General features: G+C 45.5%; 2 protein-coding genes across 6 annotated transcripts in view; one reads left to right on the top strand and one right to left on the bottom strand.

Annotated features, from left to right (window-relative positions):
• hdhd2 (haloacid dehalogenase-like hydrolase domain containing 2) overlaps positions 1–1,633 on the top strand; it is a 42,434-nt gene extending 40,801 nt beyond the window's left edge. The window contains exon 7 of one of the 2 annotated variants that reach the window (XM_063042588.1): positions 1,267–1,633. In XM_063042588.1, coding sequence (XP_062898658.1) covers positions 1,267–1,370 — 104 coding nt within the window. In that variant the 3' untranslated portion in view covers positions 1,371–1,633. The remainder of the gene's footprint in view (positions 1–1,266) is intronic. The other variant, XM_063042587.1, reaches the window with a different exon arrangement.
• A 221-nt stretch (positions 1,634–1,854) lies between these two features.
• katnal2 (katanin p60 subunit A-like 2) overlaps positions 1,855–17,781 on the bottom strand; it is a 143,294-nt gene continuing 127,367 nt past the window's right edge. For 3 of the 4 annotated variants that reach the window (XM_063042581.1, XM_063042579.1, XM_063042580.1), the window contains 2 exons: positions 10,180–10,282; positions 1,855–3,626 (listed from right to left, as the gene is read on the bottom strand). In XM_063042581.1, the coding sequence (XP_062898651.1) occupies positions 3,487–3,626; positions 10,180–10,282 (243 nt within the window). In that variant the 3' untranslated portion in view covers positions 1,855–3,486. The remainder of the gene's footprint in view (positions 3,627–10,179; positions 10,283–17,781) is intronic. The other variant, XM_063042583.1, reaches the window with a different exon arrangement.

Here is a 17,781-nt window from a genome sequence, read left to right as displayed (position 1 = left end):
CTTTCGTTACAATCCCCATTCCTGTTCTGCCATGTTGGCCCGCAGCCTCTTCCTCTGCCATGGTGGGGTCGCTGTCAGGTTGGAGGAGCAACACCTCATACTCTGTCTGGGTAGCTTCCATAAGATAGCACGAACATCAATTTCTCCAACTTCTGCTAATTTTTTTCTCCCCCCCCCTTCTATTCCACACTCTGGCCTCTCGCCTCTTGTCCTCGCCTGCCTATCACCTCTGCTCCTTCCCTGTCTCCCATCGTCCACTCTCCTCTCTTATCAGATTCTTTCCTCTCTAGCCCTTTACCTAGCACCTCCCAGCTTCTCACTTCATCCCCGTTCCCCACCCACCTGGCTCGAGCGTGTACTGCTTCCCTTCTCCCCACGGGGCTAGGTGAGGGGCAAGATAGGCAGGTGGCAGATGGTGGGGGTGGGTTGAAGGACAAAGCTGGGAGGTGACTGGTGGATAAGGTAAAGGGTTGAAGAAGGAATCTGATGGGAGAGGAGAGTGGACATGGGAGAAAGGAAAGAGGAGGTGCACTGGGAGGAGGTGATGAGTAGGTGAGGGGGGAGCCAGAATGGAGAATGGAAAAAGAAGGGGGGGGGGAGAAATTACTGCAAATTACAGACATTGATGTTCATGTTCTCAGGTTAGAGGCTACCGAGGCCGAGAATGAGGTGTTCCAGTTTTGTCTACTTGTATCCATCAACTAACTCACAAAAACATGTGACCTGCTTATTACTGCACCAGGTTGTTTGAGGTTCTTACTGCAGACAAATTGGTTTCTGCCTCCTTTATGTTAGAACAGTAACTAATTAATTAGCTGTCAGATACGTGAGTGTGTTGTGAGGTTGTAATATGTAATTTATATGTAGAGCTTGTAAGTGAACATTTCTCTTTCAATACATTTGCTCTTAAATTTCTGTTTATTTTCTCAGGGTGTCAATGCTGCAGATTTTCCTGTTATTGCCTGTTTCTCCAATCTGCAGGTTTTCGAAACCCAACTGTGGCAATAGCCAAACTCCTCTTCTCTCCTGTGTCCCGTGCTGCCCTGCTCTCCGGGCCTTCACACTTCACCTTGGTTTCTGTTAGTGAACTCACCGTCCCTCTTCCCTGCTCTGTTTGTAAAAAGAGTAACAGCTTGACATTTCTTAATAATTAATAACTTAAAGCATTCGCAGCTATTAAAAGAAATCTTATTGTTGAGTAGTGTGTCTGTATTGCAAGACTAGTCTTTGGCAATTGCCTGACACTTTGTTTAATTTTTTTTTAAGGCAAATATCGATGCGGGGATGAGTGCAAAATAACTCCTGCTCCTTATCTGACGTGTGATGCTTTCCCTCAAGCTGTTGACCACATACTCCACGATATGCTGTAGAAAGATTAGCAGCACATCAGTCTGTCGCTATTACAGCACCAAGGACCCAGGATCCACTCTGCTGCTGCACGCTGTCTCTGTGACTGTGCATATCCTCCGGGTGCTCTGGCTTCCAAAGGCGGACCGGTTAGTGGGCTAATCAATCAGGTGTAATTGGGCAACGCAGGCTTGTTGGACCAGAAGACCTGTTACCATGTTGTATCTCAAAATAAAGTAAATAAACATGACTGGTATCTGTCAGAGGGCAGAGGAGAAGCGGTGTATGTTTTCTGTCCTTCTGTAGGCTGCTGACAGTGGGATCAGGTTCTAATAATCCTCACAACTATTGAAAGTGGGCCTGGGTCACTTAGAAATCCAGGCAGTCATGAAAGCAAAGGGACAGAAGGCAGAACACGAGGGGAGGGAGGGCGAGCTGGCAGATGATGGGTGGGGGAATGAAGGTAGAAGCTGGGAGGGAAAGGTAAAGGGCTGAAGAAGGAATCTGATAGGAGAGAGTGGACCATGGGAGAAAGGGAAAGAGGAGGGATCCAGGGGGAGGTGGTGGGCAGGTGAAGAGGAGATGAGAAAGGGTGAGAGGGGAGCCAGAATAGTGACTGGGAAAGAGAGAAGGGGGAGGGGGGAGAAGGGAGAAATTACCACAAGTTGAAGAATGCCATCAGGTTGCAGGCTATCCAGACAGAATATGAGCTGTTTCTCTCCAAGCTGGCAGTGCCCTCATATGAGGAGGCTATAGACTGACAGGTTGGAATGGGTCTGGGTAGTCAAATTGCATGGGGCACCAGAGTTGTGTAGCAGTCAGGTCATTATAAATTGTCCTGTGATTAAGATAGGGTTAAATTGGTGGGATGCTGGGCAACATGGGCTCAGTAGGCTGGAAGAGCCTGTCCTTGCAATATCTCTGAATGAATGAATGGTTAGGTGGCCCGGATAAACAGTTAAAGTTTTGTTTAAAGATGAAGCTTGGCTTGATTTAGGACTTAGTAACATCATAAATGATGTACAAATCAAAGGGCATAAAAGTGAAAATGAGTGGATAGAAAACGAGTTATTTTGTTATTGAATATATTTGCTGTTTCATTCTGTGTTTCTCACAAAGATAATCCCCAAAGTCTCTGAGTGCATCGGAACTGGTCACCGGTCTGGGTCCGGTCCTACTGCGGTCTCCCTGGCATTGCCCGGAACTGGATGACCAGTCTGGGTCCGGTCCTACTGCGGTCTCCCTGGCATCGCCCGGAAATGGATCACCAGTCTGGGACCGGTCCTACTGCGGTCTCCCTGGCATTGCCCGGAAATGGATCACCAGTCTGGGATCGGTCCTACTGCTGTCTCCCTGGCATCGCCCGGAAATGGATCACCAGTCTGGGATCGGTCCTACTGCGGTCTCCCTGGCATCGCCCGGAAATGGATCACCAGTCTGGGACCGGTCCTACTGCGGTCTCCCTGGCATCGCCCGGAAATGGATCACCAGTCTGGGACCGGTCCTACTGCGGTCTCCCTGGCACTGCCTGGAAATGGATGACCAGTCTGGGTCCGGTCTTACTGCGGTCTCCCTGGCATTGCCCAGAACTGGATCACCAGTCTGGGACCAGTGTAACTGCAGCTGGACAAAAAGGCTTTGGCAACTGCATAGAAACATAGAAAATAGGTGCAGGAGTAGGCCATTCGGCCCTTCGAGCCTGCACCGCCATTTATTATGATCATGGCTGATCATCCAACTCAGAACCCCGCCCCAGCCTTCCTTCCATACCCCCTGACCCCCGTAGCCACAAGGGCCATATCTAACTCCCTCATGTATGTATGTATCCTTGTATTTTGTAATATTCTTCACAGTGGAGATGGTGTCAACTCCCTCAGCTCAACAGGTAAGTATATTGTTCTTGGTGACTCTAATGTAACTGTAGATCTCTCAGTGTTAGTCCTCGTTGATTGAGAACATTCAGATAAGTCTCTTCCACTGGCTTTCCAGCACGGCAAAAATGACAAACATTTAATGTTTAGATGCCAGGATGCTTTTGAAAGGCAGTAGTTTCACTGGGAACATGCAGAAGTTGTCCACAGCAAATCCACCAAGAGGGAGAGTGGACGAGCACGGGTAACACGTCCCGTATCCATCAGGTCACACTGACTCGTACTCATGTTGCCAGGCAGTGTACTTCTGACCGAGTCTCTTTGCAGACGGCTTCGTGTGAATGATCACATCAAGCACATCATTTGTAGAGATAGTTTCCAGATGAAAAGTGGGCAGACCGCTTTTTCCTTAAAGTAAAAGAAATGACAATTTTTACAATCTGTTGTTGGAATTACAATAGCACAGCACACATAAACTACAACTGTCATTTCCACTCACTGAAGACAGATCTTAAATACGGTGAAAAGTAGACACAAGAAATTCTGCAGAGGCTGGAAATCCAGAGCAACACACAAAATGTACAGCGCTTATTTCATCAGTGGTTTGATCGAGGCATGACTGCGCAAGCACGTGGATGTCAGCCAGTGAGAACAGCGAGAAGAGTTTAAAAGGAGACACCTTATAGAACGGGCGTGAGAGTAGAGGGAGACAGAGTAGGAGGGCTTTGGCTCAATGTGGCTTCGGCGATAACGGGTCGAGGCGAGGTAGGTGGCCTGTGTAGAATACAGACAGGAAGAATGTCTGTGAGGCCGGTGTTCTGTAGTGGGTGTCAGATGTGGGAAGTTCTGGAGACTCCCAGCCTCCCACATCTGCACCAGGTGCGTCGAGCTGCAGCTCCTTAGGGACCGGGTTAGGGAACTGGAGATGCAGCTCGATGACCTTCATCTGGTCAGGGAGAGTGATGAGGTGATCGAGAGTACCTACAGGCAGGTAGTCACACCGGGTTCTGGGGAGACAGATAAGTGGGTAACAATCAGGAGAGGGAAGGGCAGGAGTCAGACAATAGAGAGTACCCCTATGTCTGTCTCCCTTAACAATAAGCACTCCCGCTTGAGTACTATTGTGGGGGACAGCCTACCTGGGGGAAGCAACAGTGGCCACGCCTCTGGCATAAAGTCTGGCCATGTGGCTCAAAAGAACATACAACATGGAATAGTACAGCACAGTACAGGCCCTTCGGCCCACAATGTTGTGCTCACCATTAAACCCTGCCTCCCATATAAACCCCACCTTAAATTCCTCTATATACCTGTCTAGTAGTCTCTTAAATTTACTAGTGTATCTGCCTCCACCACTGACTCAGGCAGTGTATTCCACACACCAACCACTCTCTGAATAAAAAACCCTCCTCTAATATCCCCCTTGAACTTCCCACCCCTTACCTTAAAGCCATGTCCTCTTGTATTGAGCAGTGGTGCCCTGAGGAAGAGGCGCTGGCTGTCCACTCTATCTATTCCTCTTAATATCTTGTATATCTCTATCATGTCTCCTCTCATCCTCCTTCTCTCCAAAGAGTAAAGTCCCAGCTCCCTTAATCTCTGCTCATAATGCATACTCTCTAAACCAGGCAGCATCCTGGTAAATCTCCTCTGTACCCTTTCCAATGCATCCACATCCTTCCTATAGTGAGGTGACCAGAACTGGGTAGGGAAAGGAAGAGGAAGGCAGTAGTGATAGGGGACTCTATAGTTAGGGGGTCAGACAGGCGATTCTGTGGATGCAGGAAAGAAGCACAGATGGTAGTTTGCCTCCCAGGTGCCAGGGTCTGGGATGTTTTTGATCTCGTCCAAGACATCCTGAAGTGGGAGGGAGAATAGCCAGAGGTCGTGGTACATATTGGTACCAACATAAGCAGGAAAAGGGAGGAGGTCCTAAAAACAGACTACAGGGAGTTAGGAAGGAAATTGAGAAGCAGGACCACAAAGGTAGTAATCTCGGGATTACTGCCTGTGCCACATGACAGTGAGGATAGGAACAGAATGAGGTGGAGGATAAATGCGTGGCTGAGGGATTGGAGCAGGGGGCAGGGATTCAGATTTCTGGATCATTGGGATCTCTTTTGGGGCAGGTGTGACCTGTACAAAAAGGACGGGTTGCACTTGAATCCCAGGGGGACCAATATCCTGGCAGGGAGGTTTGCTCAGGCTACTGGGGAAAGTTTAAACTAGAATTGCTGGGGGGTGGGAACCGAACTGAAGAGACTGGGGAAGAGGAGGTTGGCTCACAAATAAAGAAAGTTTGGAGACAGTGCGAGAGGGAGGATAGGCAGGAGATAGAGAAGGGGACCGATGGTTTGAAATGTGTCTATTTTAATGCAAGGAGTATTATGAACAAAGCAGATGAGCTTAGAGCATGGATCAGTACTTGGAGTTATGATGTTTGGCCATTACAGAGACTTGGATGGCTCAGGGGCAGGAATGGTTACTTCGAGTGCTGGGCTTTAGATGTTTCAGAAATGACAGGGAGGGAGGTAAAAGAGGTGGGGGTGTGGCACTGTTGACCAGAGATAGTGTCACGGCTGCAGAAAAGGAGGAAGTCATGGAGGGATTGTAAACAGAGCCTCAGTGGGTGGAAGAGGGTGGAAGGGATAGGAGAGGATCATGGGATGGGAGGCCTAGGGAGAAAGAAAAGGGGAGGGGGGAAGGCCAGAGGATGGGCAAGGGGTATAGTCAGAGGGACAGAGGCAGAAAAAGGAGAGAGAGAGAAAGAATGTGTATATATAAATAAATAACGGATGGGGTACGAGGGGGAGGTGGGGCATTAGCAGAAGTTTGAGAAGTCAATGTTCATGCCATCAGGTTGGAGGCTACCCAGACGGAATATAAGGTGTTGTTCCTCCAACCTGAGTGTGGCTTCATCTTTACAGTAGAGGAGGCTGTGGATAGACATGTCAGAATGGGAATGGGACGTGGAATTAAAATGTGTGGCCACAGGGAGATCCTGCTTTCTCTGGCAGACAGAGCATAGTTGTTCAGCAAAGCGGTCTCCCAGTCTGCGTCGGGTCTCGCCAATAAATAGAAGGCCACATCGGGAGCACCGGACGCAGTATATCACCCCAGCCGACTCACAGGTGAAGTGTCGCCTCACCTGGAAGGACTGTCTGGGGCCCTGAACGGTTGTAAGGGAGGAAGTGTAAGGGATATGTAGCACTTGCTCCACTTACAAGTTCATACTCCATCCGTTATTTATTTATTATCTTTTCTCTCTCTCTCCTTTTTCTCCCTCTGTCCCTCTCACTATACCCCTTGCCCATCCTCTGGGCTTTCCCCCCCGCCTTTCTTTCTCCCTAGGCCTCCTGTCCCATGATCCTCTCATATCCCTTTTGCCAGCTTTTGGCTCCTTTCCCCTCCTGTCTTCTCCTATCATTTCGGATCTCCCCCTCCCCCTCCCACTTTAAAATCTCTTACTAGCTCTTCTTTCAGTTAGTCCCGATGAAGGGTCTCGGCCCAAGACGTCCACTGTACCTCTTCCTAGAGATGCTGCCTGGCCTGCTGCGTTCACCAGCAACTTTGATGTCCATTCTCACCCTCCTTTCAGTTCCTTCCCACCTACATCTGTGACACTTCTCATGCCCTCAATATCCTCAGTAACCTTAAATTCACTGGCCCCGACTGTCTTACCTTCACCACGGATATTCAGTCCCTATGCACTTCTATCCTCTATCAAGAAGGCCCCAAAGTTCTCTGCTTCCCTCTTGACAAAAAAGCATAACAATCCCCCTCCACCACCACCACCCTCTTCCAGCTGGCAGAACTGGCCCTCACCCTGAACAATTTTTCCATTAGCTCTTCTCCTTTTCTCCAGACCTGAGGGTAGCCATGGCCACTCCCATGCCAAGCTATGCTTGCCTCTTCGTTGGCTATGTAGAACAGTCCATATTTGAAGCCTTCCCCAGTGATACTTCCCAATTCTTCCTCCGCTACATTGATGACTGCATTGGTGCTGCTTCCTGCACCCAAGCTAAACTTGTCAATTTTATCAACTTTGCCTTTAACTTCCACCCTGCCCTTAAATTCACTTGGTCCATCTCTGACACCTCCTTCCCTTCCTCAATCTCTGTCTCCATCTCTGGGGACAAACTATCAACTGACATCTTTTATAAACCTACAGATTCCCATGGTTATTTCAACTAAACCTCTTCCCACCCTGTCCATCTCCTGTAAAAATGCTGTTGCTTTTTCTCACCTTTGTCTCTGCCATGTGCTCCCAGGATGTGACCTTCTGTTCCAGGACATCATAGACAAGCAGGATTCCCCCCTCCTCCACTGATGCTGCCCTCACCTGCATCTTCTCCTGTACATCTGCGCTCATTCCACCTGCCCACTGCCTTAAGAGTGATAGAGTTCCTTTTGTACTGACCTAGCACCCCATCAGCCTCCACATCCAACACATCATCCTCCGTAACTTCAACCATCTCCAAAGGGATCCTACCACCAAACATATCTTTATCTCCGCACCACCCCCCACCGCTTTCAGCAGAATCGCTCCCTCTGCTCTTCCTTTGTCCATCCCCCCCCCCCCCCACACACACAAATTGCTCTCCGGGCACTTATCCCTTCCAGTGGCCAAAGTGCTACACCTGCCCAGACACCTCCCCCCTCACCTTATTCAGGGCACCAGGCAAGCACCTCCCTCCGCTCCATCGGCCAAACATTTTCATTCACATTCCCATGCCGACATGTCACTTAATGGGGTCCAACATGAGGCCACCCTCAGGATAGAGGAGCAACCTTTCTGGGAATCCTCCAACCTAACAGCATGAATATTGATTTCTCCTTTCGGTGAACAAATTCCACAATCCCCACCTTCCCCTTTTCCCCACTCTGACCTTTAACATTTTCTCACCTGCCTATTACTTTCCCCCCGGGTCCATCCTTTCCCTTCTCCTATGATCCACTCTCCTCTCCCATCAGATTCCTTCTTCTCCAGCTCTTTACCTTTTCCATCCACCTGGCTTCACCCATCACCTTCCATCTAGCCTCCTTCCCTTTCCCCCACCTTCTCAATCTGGTATCTTCCCCATTCCTTCTCAGTCCTGAAGGAGAGTTCCTCCAGCATTCTGTTGCGCTTTGGCTTTCCAGCATCTGCAGAGGTTTTCAGGCCTAAAACTGCATTTCCATACTGTGACCACCAGGGGGCACATTGAACAACTGCAAATACATACTGTGACCACCAGGGGGCACATTGAACAACTGCAAATACATACTGTGACCACTAGGAAAGATACTACACAGCAAAGAAGTATACTAAATTACAAAGAAAATAACACCTAAACACACACAAAGTGCTGGATGAACTCAGCAGGTCAGGCAGCATCTATGGAAATGAATAAACTGTCAACATTTCAGGCTGAGACCCTTCATCAGGACTGGGAATAAAGGGGTAAGATGCCAGAATAAAAAGGTGGTGGAAGGGGAAAGAGGCTAGCTGGAAGCTGATAGGTGAAGCCAGGTGGGTGGTAAACTCAAGGGCAGGAAAAGAAGGAATCTGATGGGACAGGAGAGTGGACCTTAGGAAAAAGGGAAGGTGGGGGCACAAAGGGATAAGCAGACGAGAGGTTAAATGGCAGAGTGGGGAGGCAAAGGGATTTTTTTTTAAACAAGATGGAGAAATTGATATTCATGTCATCAGATTGTGGACTACCCCGACGGAATATAATGTGTTGCTCCTCCACCCTGAGGGTGGCCTCATTGTAGCACAAGAGGAGGCCATGGACTAACATGCCAGAATGGGAATGGGAATTAAAATGTTTAACCACCGGGGAGTTATGCTTTTGGCGGATAGAGGTCAACTAAGTGGTCCCTCAATTTACGACAGGTCTCACCTATGTAGAGGAGGCCAAACCGGGAGCACCAGATACAACAGGTGATCGCAGAAGATTTGCAGGTGAAGTGTTGTCATACCTGGAAGAACTGTTTGGGACTGAATGGAGGTGAATGAACAGGTGTAGCATTTCTGTCGCTTACAGGGGTAAGTGCCGGGAAGCAGATTAGTGGAGAGGGACAAATGGACAAGAGAATCACAGAGGGAGCAATCCCTGTGTAAAGTGGAGAGTGGGGAGGGGGGGTGGAAGTAAAGATGTGTTTGGTTGTAGGATCCCACTGGAGATGGCGGAGGTTGTGGAGATGATGCATTGGATGCAGAGTCTCATGGGGTGGTAGGTAAGGACAAAAGGAACTCTATAATTGTTAAGGCGGGGGGGGGAGATGGAGTGAGTGCGGATATGTGGAAATAGAGGAGATGTGGGTGAGGGATAGCATCAATAGTGGAGGAAGGGAAGACTCGTTGTTTGAAGAAAGAAGACAGCTCTGATGTCCTGGAAAGGAAAGCCGCTTTCTGAGAACAGATGTGGTGGACACGAAAGAACTGAGAAAAGGGAATAGCATTTTACAGGGGACAGGGTGGGAAGAGGTATAGTCAAGATAATTGTGGAAATCGGTAGGTTTATAAAACATGTCGGTAGAGAGCTTGTCTCCAGAGATGGAAACAGTTCGATTGAGAAAGGAGAGAGAGATGTCAGAAATTAACCAAGTGAATTTAAGGACAGTGTGGAAGTTGGAGGCAAAGTTGATGAAATTGATGAGCCCAGCACAGGTGCAGGAAGCAGCACCAATGCAGTCATCAAAGTAGCAAGGGAAGAGTTGAAGAATTACCAGGGAAAGCTTGGAACATGGTCTGTTCTACGTAGCCAACGAAAAGGTAATTGAACATGGGTTCAATGTCCACTCAGAAATCTGACAGCCGAGGGGCAGAAGAGTTTATCAGTACAAGCCAATGATAATGCTTAGATCATTGTAGCTACGTGGAAACCACAGCAAAGAACTTCAAGCACATAGCTAGATTACTATTTGAATCACTTTCCTGATTAGTGTATGCAGCTGAATTTTTACTTCAACCTACCTGTTTGATGATTTTCTAATGCTTCAAAGATTTTCCTAACAGGTCGCATCGCTGCCTCTTTGCAAACCAACTTGAGATCAGAACCAGAGTAGCCTTCAGTCTCCTGTTGGAGAAAAGAGTGAGCGGTTATTTATTTGTTTTTTATTGGGATACAGCACAGAACAAGCCTTTTCGGCCCTTCCTGCCACTCAGAAACCCACCAATTTAACCCCAGCCTAATCACAAGACAATTTACAACGACCGTTTGTTATTGGACTGTGGAAGGAAACCAGAGCACCCAGAGAAATCCCACGCATTCCACAGGGAGGACGTACAGAATCCTTACAGAAAACATTCCGTGCCTTAGGTCAGTTAGGATCACTACTTTATTTTAAGAATGTGTAACGTCAGAATAATAGTAGAGAGAATGATTTATTTCAGCTTTTATTTCTTTCATCACTTTCCCAGTGGGTCAGAAGTTTACATACACGTTGTTCGTATTTGGTAGCTTTGCCTTTAAATTGTTTAACTTAGGTCAAACATTTTGGCTGGCCTTCCACAAGCTTCTCACAGTAAGTTGCTGGAATTTTGTTCCATTCCTCCAGCCAGAACTGGTGTAACTGAGTCAGGTTTGTAGGCCTCCTTGCTCGCACACGCTTTTTCAGTTCTGCCCACAAATTTTCCATCGGATTGAGGTCAGGGCTTTGTGATGGCCACTCCAATACCTTGACTTTGTTGTCCTTAAGCAATTTTGCCACAACTTTGGAGGTGTGCTTGGGGTCATTGTCCATTTGGAAGACCCATTTGCGACCAAGCTTTAACTTCCTGGCTGATGTCTTGAGATGTTGCTTCAATATATCCACATAATTTTTCTTCCTCATGATGCCATCTATTTTGTGAAGTGCACTAGTCCCTCCTGCAGCAAAGCATCCCCACAACATGATGCTGCCACCCCATGCTTCACGGTTGGGCTGGTGTTCTTCGGCTTACAAGCCTCACCCTTTTTCCTCCAAACATAACGATGGTCATTATGGCCAAACAGTTCAATTTTTGTTTTATCGGACCAGAGGACATTTCTCCAAAAAGTAAGATCTTTGTCCCCATGTGCACTTGCAAACTGTAGTCTGGCTTTTTTATGGTGGCTTTGGAGCAGTGGCTTCTTCCTTGCTAAGCAGCCTTTCAGGTCATGTCGATATAGGACTCGTTTTACTGTGGATATAGATACTTGTCTACCTGTTTCCTCCAGCATCTTCACAAGGTCCTTTGCTGTTGTTCTGGGATTGATTTGTACTTTTCGCGCCAAAGTGCGTTCATCTCTAGGAGACAGAATTCGTCTCCTTCCTGAGCGGTATGACGGCTGCGTGGTCCCATGGTGTTTATACTTGTGTACTATTGTTTGTACAGATGAACGTTGTACCTTCAGGCATTTGGAAACTGCTCCCAACGATGAACCAGACTTGACATTATTTTCTGACCTCAATCCGATAGAAAATTTGTGGGCAGAACTGAAAAAGCGTGTGCGAGCAAGGAGGCCTACAAACCTGACTCAGTTACGCCAGTTCTGTCTGGAGGAATGGAACAAAATTCCAGCAACTTACTGTGAGAAGCTTGTGGAAGGCCAGCCAAAACGTTTGACCCAAGTTAAACAATTTAAAGGCAATGCTACCAAATACTAACAAAGTGTATGTAAACTTCTAACCCACTGGGAAAGTAATGAAAGAAATAAAAGCTGAAATAGATCATTCTCTCTCTATTATTCTGACATTTCACATTCTTAAAATAAAGTAGTGATCCTAACTGACCAAAGACAGGGAATGTTTTCTAGGATTAAATGTCAGGAATTGTGAAAAACTGAGTTTAAATGTATTTGGCTGAGGTGTATGTAAACTTCTGACTTCAGCTGTATGTACCTTTAGGTCTTTCAGCTTTTTGAGCACCTTCTCTCAAGTTTGCGGATGACACGAAGCTGGGTGGCAGTGTTAGCAGTGAGGAGGATGCTAAGAGGATGCAGGGTGACTTGGATAGGTTGGGTGAGTGGGCAAACTCATGGCAGATGCAATTTAATGTGGATAAATGTGAAGTTATCCACTTTGGTGGCAAAAATAGGAAAACAGATTATTATCTGAATGGTGGCCGATTAGGAAAAGGGGAGGTGCAACGAGACCTGGGTGTCATTATACACCAGTCATTGAAAGTGGGCATGCAGGTACAGCAGGCGGTGAAAAAGGCGAACGGTATGCTGGCATTTATAGCGAGAGGATTCGAGTACAGGAGCAGGGAGGTACTACTGCAGTTGTACAAGGCCTTGGTGAGACCACACCTGGAGTATTGTGTGCAGTTTTGGTCCCCTAATCTGAGGAAAGACATCTTTGCCATAGAGGGAGTACAAAGAAGGTTCACCAGATTGATTCCTGGGATGGCAGGTCTTTCATATGAAGAAAGACTGGATGAACTGGGCTTGTACTCGTTGGAATTTAGAAGATTGAGGGGGGATCTGATTGAAACGTATAAGATCCTAAAGGGATTGGACAGGCTAGATGCAGGAAGATTGTTCCCGATGTTGGGGAGGTCTAGAACGAGGGGTCACAGTTTGAGGATAGAGGGGAAGCCTTTTAGGACCGAGGTTAGGAAAAACTTCTTCACACAGAGAGTGGTGAATCTGTGGAATTCTCTGCCACAGCAAACTGTTGAGGCCAGTTCATTAGCTATGTTTAAAAGGAAGTTAGATATGGCCCTTGTGGCTACAGGGGTCAGGGGGTATGGAGGGAAGGCTGGGTTCTGAGTTGGATGATCAGCCATGATCATAATAAATGGCGGTGCAGGCTCGAAGGGCCGAATGGCCTACTCCTGCACCTATTTTCTATGTATGTTTCTATGTATGTTTCTATGTAATAGTAACTGCACCCACTTCTCTTCCCTCACAGGCATACTGCTAGTGTCTTCCACAGTGAAGACTGATGCAAAATACTCATTTCATTCATCAGCCATCTCCTTGTGCCCGATTATTATTTCTCCTGCCTCATTTTCTAGCAGTCCTATATCCACTCTCATTTCTCATTTATTTTTAACATACTTGAAAATACTTTTACTATCCACTTTGATATTATTTGCTAGCTTGCTTTCATATTTCATCTTTTCCCTTCTAATGCTTTTTTTAGTTGCTCTCTGTAGGTTTCTAAAAACTTCCCAATCCTCTATCTTCCCACTAATCTTTGCTTTGTTGTATGCCCTTTCTCTTGTTTTTACAATAGCTTTGACTTCCCTTGTCAGCCATGGTTGTACTATTTTACCATTTGAGTATTTCCTCATTTTTGGAATACACATGTCCTGCATCTTCCTCATTTTTCCCAGAAACTCACACCATTGCTGCTCTGCTGACATCCCTTTCCAATTTACTTCGGCCAACTCCTCTCTCATACACTGTAAGTTCCCTTACTCCACTGAAATACTGCTATATCAGACTTTACTTTCTCTTTATCAAATTTCAAGTTGAACTCAATCATATTGTGATCACTGGTTCCTAAGGGTTCTTTTACCTTAAGCTCCCTAGTCACCTCAGTTCATTACATAACACCCATTCCAGTATAGCTGATCCCTTAGTAGGCTCAACGACAAACTGCTCTAAAAAGCCATCTCTTAGGCATTTAACAAACTCAATTTCTTGAAATCCGTTTTCAACCTGATTTTCCCAATTGAACTGCTTGTTGAAAGCTCCAATGACTACCATTACATTGCCCTTTTGATTTGCCTTTTCTATTCCCGTTGTAATCTGTAGTCCACATCCCAGCTGCTGTTGGGAGGCCTGTATATAACTGCCATCAACGTCCTTTTACCCTTGCAGTTTCTAAATTCAACCCCTCCTTCCACCTTAAATATAACAAAGGACATGGCCTCCACTGCAGTCTGCAGCACAGCATTCCACAGATTTACTATTCTGTGGCTAAAATAATTCTTCCTTTCCTCTGTTCTAAAAGGTTGATCCTTAATTGTGAAGGTGTGCCCTCTAGTTCCGTATACCCCTCACCTTCCTCTCTACAACCACCTTATCCAGTCCTTTCAACATTCAGTAGGTTTCAATGAGATCCCACCCCACATTCTTCTAAATTCCATAGAGTTTAGGATCAAAGCTGCCAAACGCTGGTCATATGTTAACCCTTTCATTCCCAGAATCATCCTCGTGAACCTCCTCTGGACTCTCTCCAATGACAACACATCCTTTCTGAGTTAAGGGGCCCAAAACATAGAAAATAGGTGCAGGAGTAGGCCATTCGGCCCTTCGAGCCTGCACCGCCATTTATTATGATCATGGCTGATCATCCAACTCAGAACCCCGCCCCAGCCTTCCCTCCATACCCCCTGACCCCCGTAGCCACAAGGGCCATAAAACTGTTGACAATACTCCAAGTGCGGCCTAACTAGTGTCTTATAAAGGCTCAGCATTATCTTCTTGCTTTTATATTCTATTCCCCTCGAAATAAATGCCAACATTACACTTGCCTTCTTTACTGCAGACTCAATCTGTAAATTAACCATCTGGGAGTTTTGCACGAGGACTCCTAAGTCCCTCTGCACCTCTGATGTTTGAACCTTCTCCTCATTTAGATAATACTCTGCACTATTGTTCCTTTTACCAAAATGTACTATCATACATTTCCCAACACTGTATTCCATCTGCCACTTTCCTGCCCATTGTTCCAATTTGTCTAAGTCCTGCTGCAATCGCATTGCTTCCTCAGCACTACCTACCCCTCCACCTATCTTCTTATCATTCACAAACTTTGCCACAAAGCCTTCAATTCCATTATCCAAATCATTGATAAACAATGTGAAAAGTAGTGGTCCCAATACTGACCCCTCCATTACCTCACAAGTTAACAAGATTTGTCAATTTTAGGTTTAAATCTAACAATTGAGATACCATCACTTTGCAAAAGACTTTCAGATCTCTACTATTCTCCTGTGTAGAAGTGCTTGGAAGTTCACTACCAATTTTATGGCTAGAGATTGGTAATCATTTGTATCAGAATCTGATTCTTCACAATATTTGAATAATTAATGAGATTTGTGTTCTGCTTCTAGGATGTGAGCCATAAATAATGGGAGGACAAGCTCGGGTTAAACTTACACAGTTCATCTGTAGCATTGAAGAGACGTTTGCATAGGTACATGGATGAGAGGGGTTTGCAGGGATACTGCCCAGGTACAGATAAACAGGATGAGGCAGAAGATCAAGTTGGCATGGACTAGGTGGGCTAAATGGCCTGTTTCTGTGCATTAAAACTCTTGACTATATCTCTTTAACTATAAATTGCTACAATAAATATGAAATGTTATAGAATTCTTCCTTAGAATATTGTGTTCATGAGGTTATGTGTAATCAGCTTCTCTGGTATATTATGACTGGATTTAATCTTTCATAGAGTATACACAAAAAATTCAATTTTTGTTTACACTGTACATAGCGCGTGATGTAATTCAGAAATGATTGCATTGTAAGTATATCTTTGGAAAATTGACTTGTATGAATTGAGCTGTGTTTTTCTTAATGAATTATATAATTCAATACAGCAATATAATTATGCATGTTAAAAGTAAGAGCCACAAAATTCTCAGGATGTTGACTCTTACTATAAAAGTTATATAGTTTTCATCTGGAGAATAGAGGGAGAAGGGAAAAAAGGACCAGGCAGAAATTCATTAATTCTTCAATGGAAATAGAAAAATAGTTATTGATGATAATTTTATAAATAAAGTTCTCAGAATTTTTGTAAAAAAAAGAGGACCACCACTAGGTGGCCAATCAGAAAAGGCCCCCTTTATTCCGACTCGCTGCCTCCTGCCTGTCAGCCATTCCTCTATCCATGCCAGTATCTTTCCTGTAATGCCACAGGATTTTATCTTGTTAAACAGCCTCATGTGTGGCACCTTATCAAACACCTGAAAATCCAAGTAAATGACATCCACTGCCTCTCCTTTGTCCACAATGCTTGTTACTTCCACAAAGAATTCTAACAGATTCGTCAGGCAAGATTTCCCTTCAAAGAAATCATGCTGACTTTGACGTATTTTATCATTAGTCTCCAAGTACCTCAAAACCTCATCTTTAATAATAAGACTGCAACACTTTCCCAACCACTTTTAGGCTAACTGGCCTATAACTTCCTTTCTTTTGCCACCCACCTTCTTGAAGTGAGTGACATTTGCAACCTTCCAGTCCCCTGGGACCATGCCAGAATCAAGAGATTCTTGAAAAATCATGACCAAATGCATCTGTTATCTCTTTAGCAACCTCTTTGAGAACTCTGGTATGCAGTTCATCTGGTCCAGGTGACTTATCCACCTTAAGACCTTTCAGGTTGCCTTGCACTTTTTCCTTTGTAATAGCAATGACACTCACTCCTGCTCCTTGACACTCACAGATCTCGGACACACTGCTAGTGTCTTCCACAGTGAAGTACCCATTAACTTCATCTGACAACTTTTTGCCCCCCATTACTACCTCACCAGCATCATTTTCCAGTGGTCCAATATCAACTCTCACTTCCCTTTTACTCTTTATATAACTGAAAAAACTTCTGGTATCCTGCTTTATATTATTGGCTGTTTGCCCTCATATTTCATCTTTTCCCTTCTTATAGCTTTTTAGTTGCCTTTTGTTGGATTTTAAAAGCTTCCCAATCATCCAACTTCCCACTCACTTTTGTAACCTTATATGTCCTTTACTTGGCTTTTATGCAGCACTTAACTTCCCTTGTCAGCCACGGTTACCTACCCCTGACATTTGAGAACTTTGAGGACATATCTATCCTGTGCCTTGTAATCTATTTCCAGAAACTTCAGCCATCTCTGCCAGTATCCTCCTCCAATCCACCTGGGCAAGCTCCTCTCTCATGCCCTGTAATTCCCTTTATTCCATTGTGATACTGATACATGTGAGTTGCAATTGCAATATGAATACAATCATATGATGATCACTGCCTCCCTAGGGTTTCTTTACATTAAGCTCCCTAATAAGATTTGGGTTATTACACAACACCCAATCTAAGATAGCCATTCCCCTAGTAGGCTCAAACACAAGCTGCTCTAAAAAGCTATCCCATAAGCATTCAACAAATTCCCTCTCTTGTGATCCAACAGCAAGCTGATTGCAATCTCAACCCCACATCTTGGCTACTGTTTGGAGTTCAATATATGATTCCCATAATGTTTTTTTTATCCTTGCAGTTTCTTAACTCCACCCATAATGATTCAACATTCTCTGACCCTCTGTCAACTCTTTCCAAAGATGTAATTCCATTTCTTACCAACAGAGTCACACCACTGACTATGCCTTCCTGCCTGTTTTTTTGATGGAAAGTATATCCTTTGATGTTAAGCTCCCAACTATGGCCTAGTTTCAGCCATGACTCAGTGACACCCACAACGTCATACCAACCGATCTCTGATTGCACCACGAGTTCGTCCACCTTATTCCGAACGCTATGCACATTTAAATACAGCACCTTCAGTCCTGCATTCTTCGCCCTTTTGAATTTTGCCTCTGTGGTACAATTTAACTCTTTGCTCTGTCTGCATTTGTACCCGATCATTGGCTTGTCCTTCCTTACATTCATGTTACACACA

The sequence above is a fragment of the Mobula hypostoma genome, chromosome 3, assembly GCF_963921235.1.
Source record: "Mobula hypostoma chromosome 3, sMobHyp1.1, whole genome shotgun sequence".
Lineage (NCBI taxonomy): Eukaryota > Metazoa > Chordata > Chondrichthyes > Myliobatiformes > Myliobatidae > Mobula > Mobula hypostoma.
Note: the sequence above shows the minus strand (reverse complement) of the source record. Positions and strands in the feature narration are given on the sequence as shown.